Source organism: Python bivittatus, unplaced genomic scaffold (assembly GCF_059951505.1).
Source record: "Python bivittatus isolate LINGU-HERP-01145 unplaced genomic scaffold, Pbiv_v1 ctg000610_np1212, whole genome shotgun sequence".
Classification (NCBI taxonomy): domain Eukaryota; kingdom Metazoa; phylum Chordata; class Lepidosauria; order Squamata; family Pythonidae; genus Python; species Python bivittatus.
In genome coordinates this window covers 28025859-28048327 of record NW_028277088.1, presented here as the reverse complement: position 1 = coordinate 28048327, position 22469 = coordinate 28025859, and the positions used below count along the sequence as shown (strand labels likewise).

Below are 22469 nucleotides of genomic sequence, written 5' to 3'. Positions count from 1 at the left end.
GATTCTGTTTTGCCACACTAAAAGGCAGATGGGAGGTTCATGGATTCAAAAGCAATAAACACAGAAATGTGGTAAAAGCTGAAAAGGTTTATTAAGCAAAGCATTAATATAGATGGGAAATATTTCCAGACAGGGCAATAAAAGAAGGTATGGCAATGTTCAATAGAATTTCTGAGTCTGAGATCATACTATTCTGATACCATTGATTAAGGGTTTGAAATAAACATATCATCCTCTGCTCATATCATGTTTAAAAATCAAAGACATAATAAATAAGACTCATATTCACCCATCAACTATTGGTTTACAGCCTGCATGCACCACTGCCTTCTACTATTACCACTTCCTCCTTGCATTTTTCCCACTGGATTGTAGAGTCCGCTTGTTTGCATTGTACTTGCCATTTCACATGATTTGTAGTATCTCTACAGTTGAGTTTCACAAGGTAGTGTCATCTTTCAGTTGGCTGAGCTAGTGCATTTTTAGTTGTCATTTTGGCTAGTGATCTATATTTAATTCTAGAGCTGTTCTTGCTGCAGAGTTGCTGCTGTTACATACTACATGGCCATACACCACAGGTGTGATTCTCACATTTTCTCAGCAATGGGGGCAACATCAAGGTTTCTGTATGTTTTTGTTTGTCACTCAGTCTAATCTTCTTATGCTAAGTGACTCCAATAGCATTCTTATCTCCATAGTGTGGAGAGCCTGCTCATGCTTCTTTGTCCCTGGCCAACAGTCCACTCCCTATTACCAGTTATCTGATGACCATTTAGTAGACTTTAAATTTCAGATACCATTTTGTATTTATACATTTCTGATATGTGAAGTAACATTAGTGTGCCTGTCCTATGCATAGAATAAAAATTACGAATAGAAAACATAATGCATATGATAGAATGTGTATGTGTGTGTGTATACATACAGACACACACACACATCCATGAGTGTAATAGTGTAGTAGCTCTATAGTGTATTGATGAATTAGAAATTTGCAGGTTAATTGAGTCCCTTCTGACTTCAAATCTATCACCTGCTTTCTTCCATTGTTTCCTTTTCAGGTCTTAAAATTTCTAGGGCAGGGCTTGACAAACCTTTCAGGTGGCAATATCTATCACTTAATTGGGCATTAATACCCCAAAATAAGAACTTTTTTTTTCTAATGGCCAAAATCTCATGAGATCATCAAATGTCACAAGATTTCAGCAACCTCACTCTTGAGATTTCAGGTGTTCTTATCTGAAATTTCATGAGTTATCATGAAACAGCATTGAAATCTTGCAGGTTTTAGCCATATTTAAAAAATTTTTAAAAATACATTTTATTCCATGTTGGGCTTCCACAAAAAGTATGTAGAATTGATTCAGAGATCCCTTGATTCAGTGAAAGGTCTAAATCTGAAATCTCTTTATCTTCCATTTATAATTATAGCCTACAACATTTTTATATATAACATAAGTGAATTATTTATTTATATGTTTACTGAACAGTAATATCTTGTGAAGAGTTGAAATAGTGTAAATGTCAAACCCATAGCTGCATGAAGATTTATAGTAGGCTTTTAAATTTTGATTTTGTAAAGGATTCTTTTAACAGAATCTTTCACAGACCTGAATGAAACTTTTAGACAATATTGACCTCTTTTAGACTATCAAGCATAGTGTCATTTATTTGACTAACTAAAATTTAAATAAGTTTCATGTGAATAAATTCAGGATGTTCTTATTTAAGACCAGTCTTTCAAATATGGAAATTCCATTTAAATGAGCCCTGTTTTTGTACATTTATTTGGAAAATGGCATATATTGTAGAAGTAGTGAAGAAACTTGCAAAATTTCAGAAATCTAATCACATTTCTGTGGGAGGGAAATCTTGGGCAGAATTAGAGTCCAGAACCAGCTCTTATATGTACATCCCATAGTTGTCAGCTGCTGTCTTTACATGTATCAAAAGAAATCCATATACTCATAGGGAGAAAAGAGGCATGTCAAAAATACAATTAATGAAAAATAGTTTAGTGCGATGTTCTGTCATTCTAGGTTTTAAACATATTGGTAACTTTTCTGTTTAATTTTCCCCATTTTTTTCTTGAGGTGACTCATGGTAATAAAGATCTGTGATCATTAAGAAATAAAATAAAATAAAAATAGTTGATATTACCCCAAAAGTAACTATTAAAATTCCCTTTTTCTGTAAGGAAAAAAAGTTCAGACTAAATCAGAACATGTTTTTGGTTTTTAAGTATATAAAGTGGCTAGTAACTGTATTGCAGTAAAAATAATTGTTGCAGTAAGCTATCCTTTTAGCATCACTTTGGAGTACGGAAGTGAATCTGGTTAAAATGTTGATGCTATTGAGAAATCTGCATTGGCTTGTAAACTGATTAAATTGTTGCGTATGTAAAGCAATGGATCTGTTTTCTTAGTTTAACAGAAATTAAAACATTGGGGATGACGGGTGCCTTTTGAATCTTCAGTAAAGCAAAGCCCACTCAGAAATGCCCTGGATCATGTAGCCTGATGAGTTCTCCAAACACAGACAAAAATAATTTATGCTACTATTAAATTTGAGGATCCGGTTCAACAGCATCCTTCTCGCCTGCCACTCTCTCAGCTGCTGTGACTTTTCAGGATGAATTTTATAGCTTTCAAATCATCAACGTTATTTTCATCTAAGTGCAACTTTGTGAATTTTCATTGATTTTTAAGTGTTACAGCATACTGATTCTGTGAAGAAGCCTTTCAGAATGAGTGGAGGTAACTTTCCTACCAAATTACAATGGATGTTATCTGATGCTTTTTCATCCCTACAAATATTCTCAAATTGCTTTAATTTTCTATTACCTTTTAATGTAACTTTACAGGAGAGAAGGAAGCAGAGGCCAATTTTTGTGGCTTGTTGCTCAATGTAACCTTGCAGAAATGGCGCTTCTACCTGCAGATTTCTCCTCTTTTCTAGCCAGTTTTCCCCATGCTGCATCCTGTGATATCCCTGAGTGTCCTCCAACTCTTGGGGGACAGAGTTTTCCTTGTTACCTAAATGGAGCACTAGTTTTTATCTCAAATCTTTTTTCTTAAAAATGGGAACTGAGAATATGGGAATATAGGCATATGAAGCATATTTTTCTTCTATCCAGTCTTCCTCTCTCTCTCCCTTTCTCTCTCTCTCTCTCTCTATAATTTTTTTTTGAAAGTTTTAATAACAATGCGTAAGAAGCTAAAATAGAATGAAAAAGAAGGAGAAAGGGAGAAATAAAAGAAAAAGCTAAAACTGCAAAAAGAAAAAAAGTAGAAGTAGAAAAAAAGAAAAAGATATAAAGAAAGATTTAAAGAAGTAGCTTCCGATCTTCTTCACAGCAATTATAAGTACAATTATATTTTAATCTCCCTCTTTAAAGTTACATCATAACTCTCTTCTTTCTATAATCTATCCTGTCTGATCATCAAAACCATAAAATCACAAGTTCATTTTTCATTTTTATGTGAAAAGTCCATAAGGGATTTCCAGTCACTAATAAATGCAGATATTGACTTGAGTAAACCAGTCAATTTAGCCATTTCAGCAAGTTCTGTTATCTTCACCAACCATTCCTCTGTTGTAGGGATTGCCATATCTTTTCATCTTTGTGCATACAATAATCTTGCTGCAGTTATCATATATAAAAAGAGTGTTCCATGGCTCTTTTCTAATTGTTTATCCATTAGCTCCAAAGGTCTGGTTTCAGTTGAGTATTAATCTTTAAAATCTTCTGAATCACTGTATGTATTTGAGCCTAAAATTTTCTAGCTTTTTACATGTCCACCAAGCATGATAAAAGGACTCTTCTTGTTGTTCGCATTTCCGTCATATATTTGAAGTACTTTTATATATTCTGGATAATTTTATACCAATGTTACATCATTTTATAAAAATTCTCTTTAAGATTGTAACATAATGTAAATTTCAATCCTTTCAACCACATATTTTCCCATTGTTCCAGTTGTAACCAAAGTTTTAGCCTACTTTATCATACATTCTTTCACTTGTTCTTCTTCTGTTTCAAATTTCAATAAAAGTTTATACATTTTAGCAATTATACGTTCATCATTTGTACACAATTCCATTTAAAAGTCAGTCTCAAAATATTCAATACCATAAATTTGTTTGTCTACTTTAAATCTTTCTGATAACTGTAAGAAAAGAAAAAGTAAGAAAACTATGTCTCTCTGTCATCAGTTGTTCTCTTAACTTTATTTTATATTCCCCTTGATAAAATTCTTCTATCTTACAATATGTTAACTATTTATCTTTGCCTATTATTTCTCATCTATAAAAGGCTTCTTGTGCTGAGAGCCATAAAGGTGTTTTTGGGCACAGCCTGGGTTTGTATCTATTCCATATTCTCAATATGGCATGTCTAACATAATGATTTTTAAATCTACATTAACCCTGACTTTATCGTACAAGTATCATGCCACCCAAATCTCAGGTCATGTTCTTCTAACTCTAAAAGTATTTTATTTCTCAGCAACACCCATTATTACATCCAAACCAAACAATAAGCTGCAAAATACAATTTCAGATCAGGTAAACCCAATCCTCTTTCCTCTGCATCTTGTAACACCTTAAGTTTAACTCGTGGCTTTTTCCCTTGCCATACAAACTTAAATATACCTTTTTTTTGCCATTATTTAAATAGTACATCAGTTGTCAAAACAGGTAATGTCTGAAACAGAAACATTATTCTAGGCGGAACATTAATCTTTATCGCAGAAATTCTCCCCAACAGTGACAATTGTAGTTTCTCCCTTCTTTTTTTTTTGTCTGCGCTCAGTCATTGCTGACCCTGCAGTGACTGCTTGGACGAGTCCTTGCAGTTTTCAAGGCAATTGTTTTTCGGAAGTGGTTTGCCAGAGCCTCCTTCCTAGAGCAGAGCCCAGCTGGCGAGCGCAGGAGGCGGGGTTTCCGTTGCTTAGCGCCCTTTTCGGGCGCGCGCGGTTTTTCGTGTTTACCGGCAACTGCTCCCAACTCCTTTTTGCAAGGCGCCGCCAGCATTTTTCCTCCCACCGGAGTGAGAGTACCCATTTATCTACTCACGTGAGTTTTCGACCTGTTGGGTTGACAGGAACTGGGGAGGAAACAGGAGTTCACCTTGTTTAACGCGAAGGCTGGACTCGAACCGCTGAAGCGTTGACCATTTCTGGCCGGCAACTTTCAGCGTCATTAAGCCGCTGCGACACCGTGTCCCCCTCTCCCTTCTTAGCATGTCCTTTTTAATTTCATTCCATATCTTAACATAATTGTTTTGAAATAACATACAATTCATATTTGTCATAGTGATACCCAAATATTTTACTTTTTTCTCAATCTTAAAACCATTTTTCTCCATCAGTTCTGTTTGATCCTCTATTTTCATATTTTTTGTTAATACCTTCATCTTCTGATTATTAACCTTAAAACCTGTTAGCATACCAAATTGTTTTAATTTTCCCATTAATATTTCTATTCCTTTTAACGGCTCCTACAAAGCCAGCATCAGATCATCAGCAAATGCCCTTAACTTACAAGTTTCTCTCTTGATCTTTACTCTTGCAATTCTTTTTTCTTGTTTTATATCTCTGTTCAATATTTCAAGAACTAAAGTGAACAGGACCGGAGACAATGGGCATCCTTGTCTTGTCCCTTTTTTTATCTCACAGGGTTGTGTTAGTTTTCCATTAAAAATTATTTGTGATTTCTGTGAGGTGTAAATTGATCTTGCCCATTTATTTATTTATTTATTTATTTATTTATTTATTAAATTGGGATGCTGCCCATCTCCCCCAATGGGTGACTCTGGGTGGCTCACAATTAAAACCAAAAACCCAAGCCATCAAAAAACAATACCATATTGTGATGGAATGGAATGAGAGGGGTCAAGGACAGAAGCATCTCCTTAGCCCACAGCGTGAGCATGGGAAAGCGAAGAAGATGAGACTGGCACCACCCTAAGGAATTTGTAGTGTTTAGTTGCTGGCTTGGGGAGTTTAGAGTTAGTCTGGTGAGATTCTGTCTAGCAGGTGTGAGCTAATAAAGTAACTGAGTTGTTCCAGAACTGTCTCGTGGAGTCTTGGTCTTAACCTAACATCAATCTCACCAGCCACCTCTGAGGCCAACCCCAGGGACAGCAGATTAAAATCCCCCAAGACCATAAGCCTGGGGAACTCCACTGCCAACCCCAAGATGGCCTCCAGCAGCTCAGGCAGGGAGGTTGCTATGCAGCAGGGAGGCTTAATAAAATTGTCTCCATATCTTCCAGAACTTTAAACAGGAAGGCCCAGTTCAAATTGTCAAAGGCCTTCTCTGTGTCTAGAAAAATAAGTGTGGCTTGTTTTTCACTATGTTGCTCCAAATATTTTGAAATGTCCAACACAGTTCTAATATTATCCCTTAACTGTCTTTTAGGTAAAAACCACATTGATCTTCATGAATAAATTCTTGCAAAATTATTTTTAATCTCTCAGCCAAAATCATTGTAAAGAACTTAGTCATTTTTCAATAATGATATCGGCCAATAGTTTCTTGTTATAGTCAAATCTTGGCGCTCTTTAGGCATTAAGGCTATTTTAGCCTCTTTCCCACTGTCCAGCATCTTTCTCCTCTGTAAAATAGAGTTCATCATATTTTGTAAAGGTTGTAAGAGTTCATCTTCAAAACATTTGTAATAAGCAACTGATAAACCATCTGGTCCAGGCACCTTTCCTGTTTTAATCTTTTTATAGCTTCAGAAACTTCCCTTATTGTTATAGGTCCATTCATACATCTGTTTCTGTCACACTGTATTCTTCAGTACATTTTGTTTCTTTAAATATTCATCCATTTTCTCCAGGGAAATTTCTTGTCCTCTATATAAATTAGAATAATATTGATTAAATATTTTTTGCATGTTCACATTATCTGTTATTTATTTATTTATTTATTTATTTATTTATTTATTTATTCGGCTTGTATGCCACCCATCTCCCCCACGGGTGACTCTGGGCGGCTAACAATAAAAAAGAAAAAACACAATTCTCTCCAAGATGGCTAAAAACTATAAATAATTAAAAAACATATTAAAAATGCCCTAAAAAACCTCTAATTTTGGCCCTATAAAAACCTGTAAGATGCTGGGGTGGGGGGGGGGCAACCCATCATCCCACCAGTCATCTCCACAGGTGCGGGCCCCCCTCTGGCCCCCAGGCCTTCTGGCAAAGCCAGGATTTAATACCTTTCCTGAAGGCCATGAGGGAGGGGGCACACCGGACCTCAGGAGGCAGGATGTTCCATAGGGCAGGCGCTGCAGCAGAAAAGCCTCTCTGCCTAGACCCCACCAATTGAAATTCCCTGACCGGTGGGGTCTGCAACCTGCCCCTTCTGCTGGACCGAGTGGGACGGGCTGAAGTGACCAGGGCGAGGTGGTTCCTCAGATAACCTGGTCCCGTGCCATGAAGGGCTTTAAAGGTGATGACCAACACCTTGAATTGGACCTGGAAACAAACTGGTAACCAATGCAGCTCGCGCAACAGCGGTGTTATATGTGCCCTCCTAGGGGCATTAAGAACTGTCCGCGCCGCCGCATTCTGCACCAGCTGTAGCTTCCGGATACTCTTCAAGGGTAGCCCCATGTAGAGTGCATTACAGTAGTCCAACCCAGAGGTGACCAGGGCATGAGTGACCGTGCGGAGGTCCCCCTGATCCAGGAAGGGGCGTAACTGCCGCACAACACGAAGTTGTGCAAAGGCCCTCCTAGCCACGACTGCCACCTGCTCTTTGAGCAGGAGTTGTGAGTCCAGGAGAACCCCCAAATTACGCACCGGGTCTCTTGTTAATAATAATAAATACTGTTATTACAGTATTTCCCTCTTCTAATTTTAATATTATTTGCTTTTCCTTTTCTTTTCATAATTTGTATGCCAACCATTTCCCTGCTTTATTTCCAAACTCATTTTTTTTTATTGTTTTGTGTAATTCATTTTTATTTTCATTTCTCTTATTGTTAACATAGGCAGTTGTCACCATAAAAGCTTAATTTGTTGGGTAATACTTAACTTCTCTGGAAACTTCTTTAATTCTTCTTCTTGTCTTTTTATCTCATCCAAAATAGCTTCTTGCCTCTTCTTTTTAAGTTCACTATTATGTTTTATAAAATACTCTCTCATGAAAGCTTTACTTGCATCCCAAACCATCCTAACATCTGTGCCTTTATTAAGATTATTTTCAAAAAATTCTTTTAATTTCTTTTTACAGTCCTCTGCTATTATCTCTTTTTGTAACAACATTTCATTTAACCTCCATCTGAAATAACTAATTTTCTTTTTAAAAACCAAACTCACTAGATTATGGTCTGAAAAAGTTTTTAGTAGTATCTCTACTTTATGAACTTCAGTAGCCAAATTCTTTGAAATCCAAATCATATCTATTCTTGAAAAAGATCTGTGTCTTTCAGAGAAATAAGTATACTCTTTTGAATTGCCATTTTTACTGTATGTCTCCATACATCAACAAGCTCTAAATTGTCCATCAAATCAAAGAAAACTTTTGGTAATTTACTATAGTGGTATATGGGAAAGACCTTGGGAGACAGGACAAAGAGATGCTGCCTACGGAACTTTCAGATAAGAGACAGCATAGCCCACAGCTGCATAGTGGGTGGAGCAAGAGGCCCCAGAGGTTCTTGGGCTGTAAAGGTGATGGCGGAAGAATTGTAATTTCAGACTTGGAAATTCTGTTAATGTAGCTTTACAGTAATGCAGAATTAGTTTATCTGGTTGTGTTTCCTGTCTTGTCTACCTGGTCAGGGTGACATTTACCTTGTGTAATTTTAATCTTTTCTCTCTTCTTGTGAGAAAACCACTCTATTCCAATCTCCCATTAGACACCAATTTTCAAAAGAAAAGTCCATTAGTCTATTCATAAGTCCTTTATAAAATGTTACTCTGTCCTTGTTTGGGGCATAGATTCCCAATATCAGAGTCTTAACCCCATGCAGATTAATTTCCACCTCAACATATATACCATGTTCATCAGTCAGTATAAGTTCTGGTTGTAGTTGGGGGTTTATATACAAAACAACTCAGGTGGTTGGTAGCCTGAGGATGCTTTCTCCGCCTTTTTAGTTTGCACTGTAGTTTTAACTTTTTAGTTTTAATTTTAGTAGTTTTTAATCTGTATATTTTTTCTAAGATTTTATCATTTTTTTGCTTGTAATGCTGCCTAGAGTCTCTTGCACAGTGAAAAATAAATAAGTAAGCTCCTCTTTTTTTCCTTTTGTTTCTGCTGAAATAAATTCTTCACCCAAATTTTTGTAAATCAAATATTTTGTATCCTTTTTTCTAATATGTGTTTCTTATAGGCAAATTATATCTTGTTTTAATTTTCTCAAATAATGATTCTGTGTGTGTGTGTGGAGCATTTGCTCCATTTATATTCCACATTAAGCATTTGTAATCCGTAATTAGGCCAACAATTTAGAAAAATTGATACCTGTAGCATCTAATGCAGTAATATCCTTTTCAATGTCCTGTTGCAACTGTTGAGACTTTTATGTAGTCTTATCTGTCACTGTCATGTCCGTTTGTATTTCCTCCATTTCTTTGAATTCCAAGAATTCTCTCACTTTCTGCACAGAATTCAGTCAAAACCTCTGCTGTTTAAAAGTAAAAATTACTCCTTCCAATTTGTCCCATCGAAATGGAATCTTTTTCTGTTTAAGTCTATCAGTCCAAAAAAAAGTATTCTAATCAATTTCTTTAAGCACAATTACATCTGTATCATCAATCTTCAGTCTAGTATTAACATGCTGCTGCAGAACTTGGTCTCTAGTCTTCTTCCTGAGAAAGTGCACATGGACATCCCTTGGACATTTCTTAGTTTCACAAATCCTCGTATTTATCCTATAAACATTGTCAGTTTCTGTTTCTGTATCCTCTTCATCCCATTCCAAAAAAATTGATAAGCAACCTTTTCTCTGATGTCTTCCCCAAAATCATCTTGAATCACTCTGAATCTCAAGCAGAGTTTTTTCTCTCTCAATTCTAATAGTGCCAAATTATCTAAATCTTTTTTCATCTCTCTGTTTAGAAGCAAGAACAACTATCTTGCTTTCCAAAATTTCCACTTTGTCTTTAATTTGTTTTATATCTCCAATCACTTTCCTATAGATTCTTCAATCTTCTTAACTTCTTTAATTTCCTCTTTCCTCTTTACAAGTCTTTCTTTCATTCTTAGCATTAACTGATTCACATACATTCTTGCCCAATTTGTCAGACATTTTCTGCAACATCTCTGGGGTAATCCCCCTTTCTGTAGGTTGCTCTAATGATCCTCTCCTCCCTTCTTCCGCTTTTGCCGATTTTCTGGTGGTTGCCATTCTAATATTGTAATCCAAAAATGAAAGTGTCTCAATTACAAGGGAAAAAAATAATAATAAAAGGCTGGTTCCCCCCCTTTTTCTTCTGTTTTGCCTTTCTATGTCCTTACTACTTTAGTCTCATTTGACACTTTGTATTTATACTCATACAGTCTGTCTCATATTACCTTTATCTTGTCTGTGTTCTTTAAAAACAACATTCCCACAAAAATCTAGTCCATTTGTCTATTTAGTTCCAATATTTTCAAAAGCATTTTTGCCAAAAATTAATCTTTCAAAATTAGTGTCCCCTTTATCCATTTAAACTTTCTTACATCAAATCCTTGTTAAACTTTTTGCTAGTAATTTAAAATCCTTTAAAACATTATTTGTTTCACTTTCTTTGATCCAGAAAGACAGTTGACTCACCAAGTGGTTTCCCCTTATCCTGCTGATCTGAAGATCTCTCTTTAATTTAAATTGATTATATCCAATAATGATTAAGAAAGTGAGGCTTTTGAGAACCTTATGTCCATTATAGGTTGCATTGTGGTTGTGAGCACAATTGAAATCCCTTGACTCCCAGCTGCTCGACTCACAAGTCAACCACAAAAACCATGATCCCTGCAGTCTTCTCATGAGGAGCAGCTGTCCAGAGTGGAGGTGGGCGATCTCATGGTCTCTCCTTGTCTGGAGAGATTCCACCTACCAGAATTTGCTGTCTGGCCACTGATCTCCACCGCAGTGCTGTCCCCACTCCTTCAGGGATTCTAGTTTGCCATTAGACCTCACTTGGAAGCCTATCCAGTTTTCCTCTTGTTGGGCAATTGATTTAAATAATGGGTCACCTTCCCCTTGTAAATATACTTTATTTGTAAAAGACTGCTTGTGTCATTTAACAACATCCAGTCTACTGCAAAGTGTCTTGAGAGACTTAGTGTTATCTTAAGAAGACTTAAAGGAAAAAAAAAAGTTTGATAAGTCATTTGGGATACAGGGCCTAGCAAGTACCAAGAGGAACGTCTGCAGTCACCTTAGTAGCCATGGGAATGTTGAGGATCTAGGCATATCCAAACTTTTTTATGAGAAAGACTGGGATGACAGAGATCTTCTGTAATTCAGCATCACCCATCCTATCCCTGGATTCCAAGTTCATAGTGGAATTTCTGCTAGTTTTTCTAGATTGTTTTAGATGGCTAGCTACCCATCTGGTCAGAAAAATGACGTGTTCCATTATGAGGATTTCTGAGAGAATGAAACCCTGGTCAGATGTTGCATTTGAAAGAGAATAACTACAGGAGGTATAAAACAGCAGTGAAAGGTAGAAAACTGAACATAGAAAAAGGAAGGTGAAGGCTAAAGAAAAGATATATAAAAATATTATATACTCTTCCGAAAGAGAATAGAGGTAGGAGAGAGAGAGAAACACAAATGTTTAGGTACAGAGAGAGGGGAAAGGAATGGAAGAGGGCTATTGTAGATTCAAAGAATCCATTTATGTTATAGAAAATTGAGAGTATGCTATCGAGAGTAAGCAAAAATAAAATGCTAACAACTGCATTAATTAACCTCTTGGCTAACCATAATGTTAACATGACTCCTGGAGGGATGAATTGTCAGTCTTTGAAAATATCAGGTCATAGTCTTCATTGTTGTTGTCCCGCGCCCCCCCCCCTTTTTTTCCTTTTGGTTGTGTCTGCTGCCATTTATTTCCTTGACATATCTCTAATGAAATTCTGTGCTGGCAGAAAGTTTGCCTTGAATATTGTTGCTGATCATCCTTGTCTAGTGTAACAGGAAAATATCCTTCTAGATATACAAAATGCATGAAGTCAAATAGGAATCATGTCACCTTATTCTATTTGTTTAGTCCCCATTGAGAATTCAAGTCAGGAACCCTGTGTCTGAATTGAACTGAATATGCTTAATGTTCCACTTGAATCGTGAAGAGCCCATACTCCAAACAGTCCAATGATTCTAGATTAATATTTTGAATAGCTAAGAAGCAGAAGAATATATGTGAGATAAACTGCTTGACTTACTTTCTTTCCATACTTTTTTCCTCCTTTTAACAGGATTTTTTTTTCAGTTGCCAATACTCTCCAGAGAATCCAGATTGGAAAATACAAAGATCTAATGTTTTTAAGAGTTCTGGCTAGAGAATGGGAGCAGATATGCGATATGATATTTATTTAGAAAACAGGTCTACCCCTTTGGTTCAGGTCATCAAAGGTTCAAATAATGTCAGGAGAAGAAACCATAATAAGAGGAAAGAATTATTTTCAAGAGTAACATTGTGTGAAGAATGATTTGGGGGAAAATATCTCATTTTTGTAACCTTCAGCTTTGAAACATAATGACATGAAGGAGGGACAGAGAATCTACAGTGGATTTTTAGTTGTAAAGTTCAAAGTATCAAACTACTCAAAAAGCAGACAGCAACAAACTCATATAATTGAGAGTGAAAGTTCAGACTACCTCACTGGGAAGTTTAGAACACAATATCCCTCCAGAGAGCTAACCTAAATGAGTAATTTGTCTGCTTGTTGTTTTAACAGACGTTATCACAGGTAACTCTTCTCATGGGAATTGGCTACATTATCCTGACATTGACCTCCATTGGTTTCCTTATGGACCAAAGGTAGGCAATTGAGCCTTTATTTCTGTATCCGTTCTGTAGATAGTAAAAGCATTTTGACTGCCAAAATGTCTCTTCTGGTGCTGAAATCACACAAAGGACAAATGTCAAAATGATATTTTGTGATTTAAACAGAGAAACACTTTACATATCTGTTCTGAAATGATAGAGAAAGTGAAGAAAATGCATAATTAAGGTTTTGATTTTTTTATCTGGATGTCGATAGAGTGAGGAAATCGAGGTCTTTTTCCATACAATAGCAAAACAAATGTTTTAGTGCTGATCTTCTAAGTCTGTTGCCACTAGGAAATTATAGTTACAATGTTAAATGCAATTGATATATTAATTTCAGTCATTGTACTAAAATTATTAGTTCTGTCTAGCTTGGGAGGACAATATTTTCTTTCCCATAATTTAAAATTGGCAAAGCTATTTTCTTGAAAAGTCTAGGACCATGAGACAATGCAGTAATATAGGCCAGGTTTTTCAACTTGTATCTGGAGAACCCTAGGATTCCACAAGAATTTGATGGGGTTCAGTAAGAGATTCAGTGCAAAAAATGTTAATTGACCACAGCAAATTTTCTGTCACTAAAGCTTTGCCTCTTAATCACACTTCCAGGATTTTTTCTTTTTTAACTAACAGGTTCCCCAGGCTGAAAAAGTTTGAAAACCCTTGATATAGAATACAGGTAGGCAACATGGTACCCTCCAGATGTTTTGGTCGACAGCTCATCTAAACCCCAAGAAGCATGATCAGGAGTTAAGAGATTTATAAGATTTATACCTCTGGACTGACTGACGTTTACACAGGACCCAAAAGTTTCAGGATTAATTTAAAAGAGTCTGATAATTTTAGAGCCATATGTACATGTTTAAGTTGCCTTGGGGTTTGTTTGGCTTGGTTGCAGGATCCATTTGTTTTGTAGTGTGCTTGCTGAAGTTCTTATTGCATGATGTGAGAAGGAGTTTTATTTTTCAGCCAGCTTGTCACAGAGCCTGATGCTGATTTAGGACTGAGAGGGAATAACTTACCCAAGGTCACCCAGGTGGCTTCCCTGCCCAAGGGAGGACTAAAACCTGGGTTCCTTGCTCCTCATCCAACACCTTAATTACTTCACCATACTGGTTCTCTATATGTACGTGTTTAAGGAATAATGAAATTTTCAGAAAAAAAATCATATTGAAGTATAAAATTAATACCATTGGAGCATGTCCCAAACATTAGAATATGGATTCAAAGCAACAGGTATAAAGTTCAAAAGCTCACATTAAAAATAATGTTGGGAGCCTGTTAGAAGAAAAATGAAGCCCAGGACCTCTGTAAAGTGAGGGTCCAATGGAGCATTACCAAGAAACAAGAAGGGCAAACACTAATTTCTGCTGGAATTCCATAATTCATAAAATTATGTGCAGATATAATACTTTGAAAGATTGATAGAATACCTCTGCCACAGATGACACAGATTGTTCTGTCAATTTCCAAAAATAAGATTACCATATAATTTGTATTCTTAATTTTTTAAAGATTTTATACAATAATATACAATGCACATCTTTTTCTGGTATAAAATTCATTTCTTTCTCTTTCTAAGTATACCTCTCAATAGCATCTACACATTCATAAATACTATTTAAAGATTGTTTGCTGTATCTTATGTAATACTAGCTGAACAAGTCCAAGAAATGGCATTTGGTTTGTGGTTGTGTACTCTAATAGCAAAAGCCATAAATGCGAGAAATATTTAGCATAACGACATTGTACGGAATCATTGAAGTGTTTGTGCAACTGTTTGTACAACTTCTTGCACCAAAAGAAACAAAGAATTAGATCTGACATATCTGACACACAAAATAGAGTTTCTACCAACATAAAATAGTCTGTGCTGCAGAATGATACCACTGCGTGCTGTCCATACTTTCTGAGAAACACAGTTGCTGATTCCACTTTTGTTACCTAAAGTACAGAAATGTGTAGATACTTGGATTTAGAATAATATGCTAGGAGCTTCTCTCAAATATTCAGATAGGACCAAGACAGAAGCTAAACTTTGGTTTCATATGATGTGATTTCTCCCAATGCTGTTAAAAATTTCCCATTTCTGTCTCATGAAAGAGTTACAATTCTGCATCAACCTCTAGAAACGTTGTGTAGGGCCACATATGGCTTTGTGCATCTCTGTTATTTAGGTCTATAAAATGAGCTGTATAACGAATTAAAGAGCCAATTAATTTTGGTAATTTTAAAATTGCAATTATTTTTAGACCTGAAGCTCCTTTCTTGGAATCTGCACGTTGCTCTGTTTTCCTTGCTCTGCACAAGCTTGGTTATTTGGAAATGCATATTGCACTTTTGTCAATCGCATATGAGGTAAGAAAAGTTGCTTTATTATGGAATTACACATATTGATATCCACTTAGCACATCTATTTCACAGCCATGGCAGCACTCTGCTGTTTTGGTATGATCTGCATGTGTTTATTTATTTTACAAACTTAGCAGAGAATAGTTATTCTGAAACAGACGTTATAATTTAAGTATAAAGTACATAAATATAATTTATGTTTACCAAATTATTCTCTTTGCAAAATGAATTATTTTAAGTGTCATCTCTATAATTCATTTATTCATAGTTCCCAGATTTGTAATTATGTTCATGCATCTTAAATTAGCATAATTGTTGATGTAGATATACAGTATTTGAGCTAATTGCTACCTAAAAACTAAAATACCTTATGCAGTATTTTAGACATTTATCCATTTGTTTCTATAATTATGCCTTACCTCTGTATTTTCTATTTATTTATTTTTTTCCATCTTGCCCTTGTTCCAAAGATATGCTGAGAATGTGGAAAAAAGAGGAACATGTGAAAGTATGGCTGCAGGCAGCACGTGGCCTGAGAGAATCCAATGTAGTGCTATGTCCCCTTGCCCCATGTCCCTCTCATAGGCTTCTTTCTGCCAATAGTTGCTTTATCTACCTACTACTCCCATGGCTGTACTTGTCTCTGTTGCTTCATGTCTTCTCCAACTCTCTTTGTCTGCTTTCACCCCCAGTTGTTACCTCAGCACTTCCCTCTTCTGATTCCCCAGTTCCTTGCTCCTTGCTTCCTCTCCGCAAGTTATTCCTCAACCCCTGCTGATAATTTGTAGTTGTTGCCCTCTCCTTCCTCGTAGGATCTTAAACTGAGCCAATCTCAAAATTTGCTCAGAGAGAAATCCAAATTAAAGCATCTACTATAAATGGCTGTCTAGCTTACATTTCAGTCCATCTAGGGAAGGAAGTCACTTCACTCTGTTTAGTAATTCGATCTACTTTTAAACCTTGCTTTTATTGTTAGGGAAGTTTAAAAAAAAATAGAATTTATATTTTTGTAACATAAATCTATTATTCTTTGCTCTGTGCTCTGAAATGATAGAGAACATGCTTTCATGTATCTGAAGAGTACTCTTACATCCCTACAAAGTCTTCTTTCTTTAAGACTAAAAATACCTAGCTCCTTCAGTCTCTTTCCATAGAAGTTAGTTTCTAGATCCTCGTCATCTTCACTGACCTCCTTAGAATCTGTCCCAGTCTCTCTGAATCCTTCTTAAAAATATGGTGTCTAGAACTGGGCATAGTACTTGAGCTGGGTTTTGGTCAAGTAGATGCTTGTACCTGCTCCTTTGTCCCCAGTTCGAAGACTATATTTGCTATATCGGGGTGGGGTGGGGGAATAACATAGCTGCGACTTTTTTTTGTAGTGGAAGAAGTATGACACTGAAATAGAGTCAGCATTATAGCACCCTCTTCTGATGAAGCTATAATATGTTTGGGATATAGGATCTTCCTATTATAATTAACAAAATAATAGAGTAAATTTTTTTTTGAAAAAATCAAAACGTAAAAAATAAAAGTAGTTTCATCAAGATTTGGAGTGCAATCCTTGATGCATTGCATAAATCCCAGTGCAGCCTTCAAGCTTCACACTCCTGAATTTAGAAGAGAAGTTCCCTGCCCATTGTCCATACACTTGCTGTATGTATGGGGGAGAGGTTGAAGGCAATTATAGAAAGATGAAGAAAGAAAGCGATGGAAAAAAGCTGCCTTAAAGGTTGAACATAAAAAGTTTTGGCAGCATATATAGATGGAAACCAAAGATAGACATCCTGCAAGCCACATGTATAGCTCCTTTTTATGGCTTCCAGATCCCCTCCCAAGAAATATTGATTTGCACAAATTGTTATGGGTTATTTGGAGAACTTCCCCCCAAAGGTCAAAACTTTTGAGAATCTTCTCTCTGATGATTCTTCAAGTGACTACCAGATGCCTCAGTGGCCCTTGGAAGTCTTTCCTTCAACATAGTAAGTACTATTCTGGCCAAGATTGCCTACTTGTGCTTAAATAAATAGAAGCTGAGCTTGTACTATGGATACTATGTCTGCTAACAAATAAATCTTGACCCATACACTAGTATGATCGACCTTTTCAATAAGATGAGAGCCCAAATGGTAATAATGGCCCTCGGAAATATTGCTTTCCACCTCATTGTGACAGAGTCATTACCAGTTCTACTTTTAGTTGTGTGAGCTTCATTACCATCCACTACAGATGATGATGTATAGTTCCAAATGTTCTGGCCAATTGACCGTAAAATTGCTCTGCATTTCTGGTGGGGCAGCCAAGTTAGAGCTTTTAAAATCTCCATGCTGAAGCTGAACACCCACTGTTTGGAAGCTGATTGTTATTTTTCTTCTGTTTCCTGATCTGAACAAAAGAAAGACTTCTGGAATTAATTAGAAATGTCTACCCTTGATGAGATTTGCACGTGAGTTTGCAATTGTGAAGCTTTGATAATGTCAGCCAACAGCTGCAGCTTCAGGTGGTAAAATCAAGAGACAAATTTTCCCTGGGCTTAATTACAATCAGAAAGTATATATTTATAATGATTTGAGGGGGACCAAAACAAGTCAGGTTGGAAACTGTCAAGTATTATCACTGAAGATGAGACTTAAACATCTGTTTCTTCATAGAAAAGTAAACAAAACATTTATTGTTGGGACCTCTTGGTTGTGAGGCTGTATCCAGCAGTTGTATATAACTGGAAATTATGAAGTTTTCTGTGGTACTTGTTACAAAAGAAACATCTGGCAGTATTTATGTCATTCCCATTTGACAGCTCAAGGCAATAATTTGTGTACAATCTGGAATGCAGTCTTTCCTAGATAGTGTTAACAATATGATACTAACCTTTTCCTTGTACAAGAATATGAGCATTTAAAAAGATTTCAGCTGTTTTATATTTAAATAACTAAGACTTCATAGAAACCACTTTATTACAAATTGTCATCTAGGGGGTTTACTTCCTGTTCTTTGACAATTGTCTTGAAAAAGAAAGTATACTTACATTTGTAGTCTAAAAGGCATATTTTACAAACATATTTCATCTAAAAATATAAGCTTAACTATGTCCTAAAACCAGGATCTACCGCTTTTCAAGACATTGTTAATAATTAGTTAAAAAAAAAAAATCTCCAAAGAGAATCAGACATCCAGATTCATCTGTATATGCAGAACTGAAGTTTTGTCTTAATGACTTCAGAATGACATTAAACTTGCTTATTTGTTTACATTCTAGTATTATTATTATTTGTATTCCACTAATTATTTCAAAAACAGACTCTTTAAATATGTAGCAAATAATGCTAATTTAAATCTTCAGATCAAACATCAGCATCAAAAAAATGCAAGCAGTATGATCTCTGAAGGGATTGAAATGTAGGTCGAATTAGGTGGAACTCTGAATCAACTTCTCACGTCGTGAAAAGTGAGAGAAAAATAACTATTCTAACAGTGTCATTGTGGTAGCTTTCATGCTGGAGCAAAATAGTTTAAGAAATATTGCAGTAACTATTGTACTGTCATGACAACAGTATAATAGAAGCATGTACTTGGGCTGTGCAAATCATTCAACAAACAAAGTGCCCTGCTGGACTCACTCCTCAAAGCCTCCCATATCTGCTTTGCTAACTATTGCAGCTGGAGTGTCTTCTGTGAATGACAGAGGTACCCAGGAAACCTTGGGTGGGCTCAGAAGCAACAGCACAAATCCTTTGAGCTAGTATGGCTAGTTTGCAGCTTTGAGGAGTGGATGCACAAGGGTAAGCAAAGCATTTCATTGTATGACTTGCCTAGGCTTAGTAAGTTCAACCCAATGCAATAACCCAAGAAATAAAAATGATAGTTGGATCAGTTTCAGTGACTGCCTGTTTGGAAACTGAAGCTTTGTATCACTCATTGACCATCATAGGAAACCTATTAATGATTTTTAAGATTCAGCAGACTTGGGTAAAAAAAGAACCACTAACCATATAGTGGTTGCTTGATATATATAAAAGGTAACATGTAATTTAGCTCAGATAACACAAAATAGACATAGAGCTGACTGTTCCATGGTGCTTGTAGTATATTGCATATGTCACAGTATATATATTATTGTAATATATTACAGTAATTAATGCCTAACGTTTTGTAGGAAAGTTCAATGGTATTGCAAATGATAAATAGCATTGTACAGTGGAAAGCAGCTGCGTTGATTAATTGCATGAAGTTTGTCTCATAATAAGTGTTTTAAGACTTCAGTGTGCCAGAAGACACTTATATTATGACTGTCGCTTTGCAGGCTTTGACCAAACATTAGGCAGAATGCTGTCTCAGACAGCAGATACTGAGAGTTAAGTAAACATCACTGAAGAAGAGACAGTTGTATGCTCTGCATGTCCTATGTTTTCTAATCCAGCCTACTGACTTTACTGGAGAACTCTGCTGCAGTGGCAAGCATTAAAGTCAACTGCGAATCTAATCAGATTTTGGATATTGAAAAAAAAAAGAACCATCTCATTCGTTGCTTCATGCAGCAAAATATATTAGGTTTCTTGGATAATTCCATTATCTGGTTTATTCTTGATTTATATGTATTTACCATAAGCTATGTGTATCAGAAAGGTCAGGTAGAAAGGTTGCCAAATATTTCTACCAGAACTCGCCTCATAGCATTCCATCATTTTGACTTGCACTCATAATCTAGAAAAGCTGGAATGTAGGACCATTTCCCTCATTTGCTTTTGATGTGGCAAAGTTTTGAAGAAATTATACAATCACATAGTGACTATTATGGGTACTCCTCCAAGAAAGATGCAAGATGGAGCCTACAGTGTCAATCATCTTGTTGGTTGTCAAGCTGTATACAGTATAACCTGCAATTACATGAGGTTGCTTGTAAAATAACTGCCCCAACTGTAAAATTAATGAGGTAAAATCCTGTGATTACTTTGCCGCATCAGATGTGAACTGGGTTGGAGGAAGCGAATCTTGATCAGACCTCATTAACTCATTAAGATGCAGTATTTGCAGTTCTGAAGTATAAAGAATTTCAGAAATAAAATAGTGTTTGAAACTTCAGAATACAGATATGAATGTGTCACTCATAACATGATTTTATTATTTTCCCCATTTTTTTCCCATTAGAAAATCTAGTGCTAGATTAGATGAATTGGATTCAAACTGTGCTGCTAGTTGAGGCATCACGGGATGTAAAACCCAACACAATAGACAGCTCTTAGCTAGGAAGAGATTGGTTCTCATTTTTCCTCCCTGACTATTAAATATTAATTGCACTGGCTTTCTTTTTCTTCTGAATTGTCTGTTTTGGTGGTGTAACTTCTAGTAACATTCATGCAACATTCTAGTAGCTTTTGATGCTTTATTCAGAATTTTAGGTTGATTCCATGATTACTGAACTTCAGAGAGTTGGGGGAGGGGAATATAGTGTTCTGTGAAATACTTAGTAATTAATGTCATTTCTTAATTTTCTAGAGTCCTATTTAAATATGAATATGTATTTTATCTTGCAGTTGTATTGCTTTTACTTATTCAACATTGTACACTGTTTTTATACAAATACAATACAATACAAAATACTTTAATGACCAAGTATAAAATATATACAAGGAATTTGTCTTCGGTGACGAACAGCAAGATCAATGGTGCGTTTGGATAGCAACAGAAAAATAATAAACAGTAACAATAACACTACACAGTAAAATAACTTTTTCAAAGGGAGAAGCCATTGTCCAGCACATATCAAGTCATGTTATGGTTTTATTTTAAGTTGTTTCAAGGTTTTGCTGTAAGTTGGAGCAATTCAGAAGTATGTATGTTAAAAAGAAAAACAACATGAAATCCTAAAAAACAAAAATGTAAGAGTTTCTCAAATGAATCACAGATTTCAAATTCATTTTGCAGTTGAACTTTCCATCCATGCTTTCTGCAAACCAAGCCCTTGAAATAGATAAGTGATGCCTGTTATTCCTCCTGTTATTTCTCCACATGGGAGATTCATCATTTCTGAGGTTTGCAAGAGCTTCATATATTATTAATAGCTTCCATCATGTGCTATTACTGCCCTCAAGTGTAATTATATCATTATGGACGTGTAACTGCTCACATGCTGTAATTGTCCAGGTATGACAACTCTCTTATGATTTAATTTTTGGTAAGGTTTTTCAGTGACGCAGCCCTTCAAACACAAATTGTTATACAAACCAGACCATTAGTTAATTGGAATACATATGACTTAACTAGTAGAGAAGAAATAGAAATGAGCAATAAGAAATAAGAATAAAAAATAAGAAAATGTGCTTACATTTTAATGCTATTTCATAACCGGTCAAAAATCCCATATGCTGGCTAATTAAAATAACCCACTGGAAAAAAATAAACAGCCAACAGTAATATTTGTAATAATTTTAAATCACTGTATAAAGTGAAGAATACACCTTCAATTATCTGGTGTTTAATAGTTCTAAAATTAGATCAGAATCCAATTAGCTAGAATGTGAATAAATGCACATTACTTATTAATTTAAAGATAAAATATAAACCTAAGATTTGTTCCATAATATGGAGCAAGGTCTTCTTTCAAATTCTTATTTGCCAGGCAAGATTATAGAGGGAGAAAGTTGTTTTTTAGGTCAGGGATTCATAACCTATGTCCGAGGGCAGAGGTCGGCAATTTTTCTAGTAAAGGACTATAACATACTTACCTGATCAGCCAGCAGATCACAGCAGGTAGGCTTATCATTACTTAAATGATATTTTTATACACTTTGGTGGTGATTTAAAGATGGGGTGATAACATGGGTGTCAAGGGAAGGGGAGCATATAAAGCAATCACCCTGATCTGAATGACACTGAATATCACCCAGGACCTCAACAAATGCATGAACACATTTGGATGATCTGCCACAACTGCCTTATGCATCTGGATGGTTTCCTGAAGGCACTTGGGGAATTCCCCAGCACTCTAGCAGGCAACTCTGGTGAACCACTAGTGATGGGAGACAAGCTGAGCACTGAATGAAATTGCTCCTGAGCAGCCTCACTCTGTTGGTTGATCCTGGTTTCCACCTTGGTTTACTGAAGCAACATAAATGAGGCCTAGTG

At 35.9% G+C, this 22469-nt stretch overlaps 1 protein-coding gene across 3 annotated transcripts in view; it reads left to right on the top strand.

Moving 5' to 3' along the window:
- AGMO (alkylglycerol monooxygenase) overlaps positions 1–22469 on the top strand; it is a 135072-nt gene that overhangs the window by 69018 nt on the left and 43585 nt on the right. For all 3 annotated transcript variants that reach the window (XM_088150658.1, XM_088150659.1, XM_088150657.1), the window contains exons 11-12: positions 12907–12989; positions 15251–15356. In XM_088150658.1, the coding sequence (XP_088006784.1) occupies positions 12907–12989; positions 15251–15356 (189 nt within the window). The remainder of the gene's footprint in view (positions 1–12906; positions 12990–15250; positions 15357–22469) is intronic.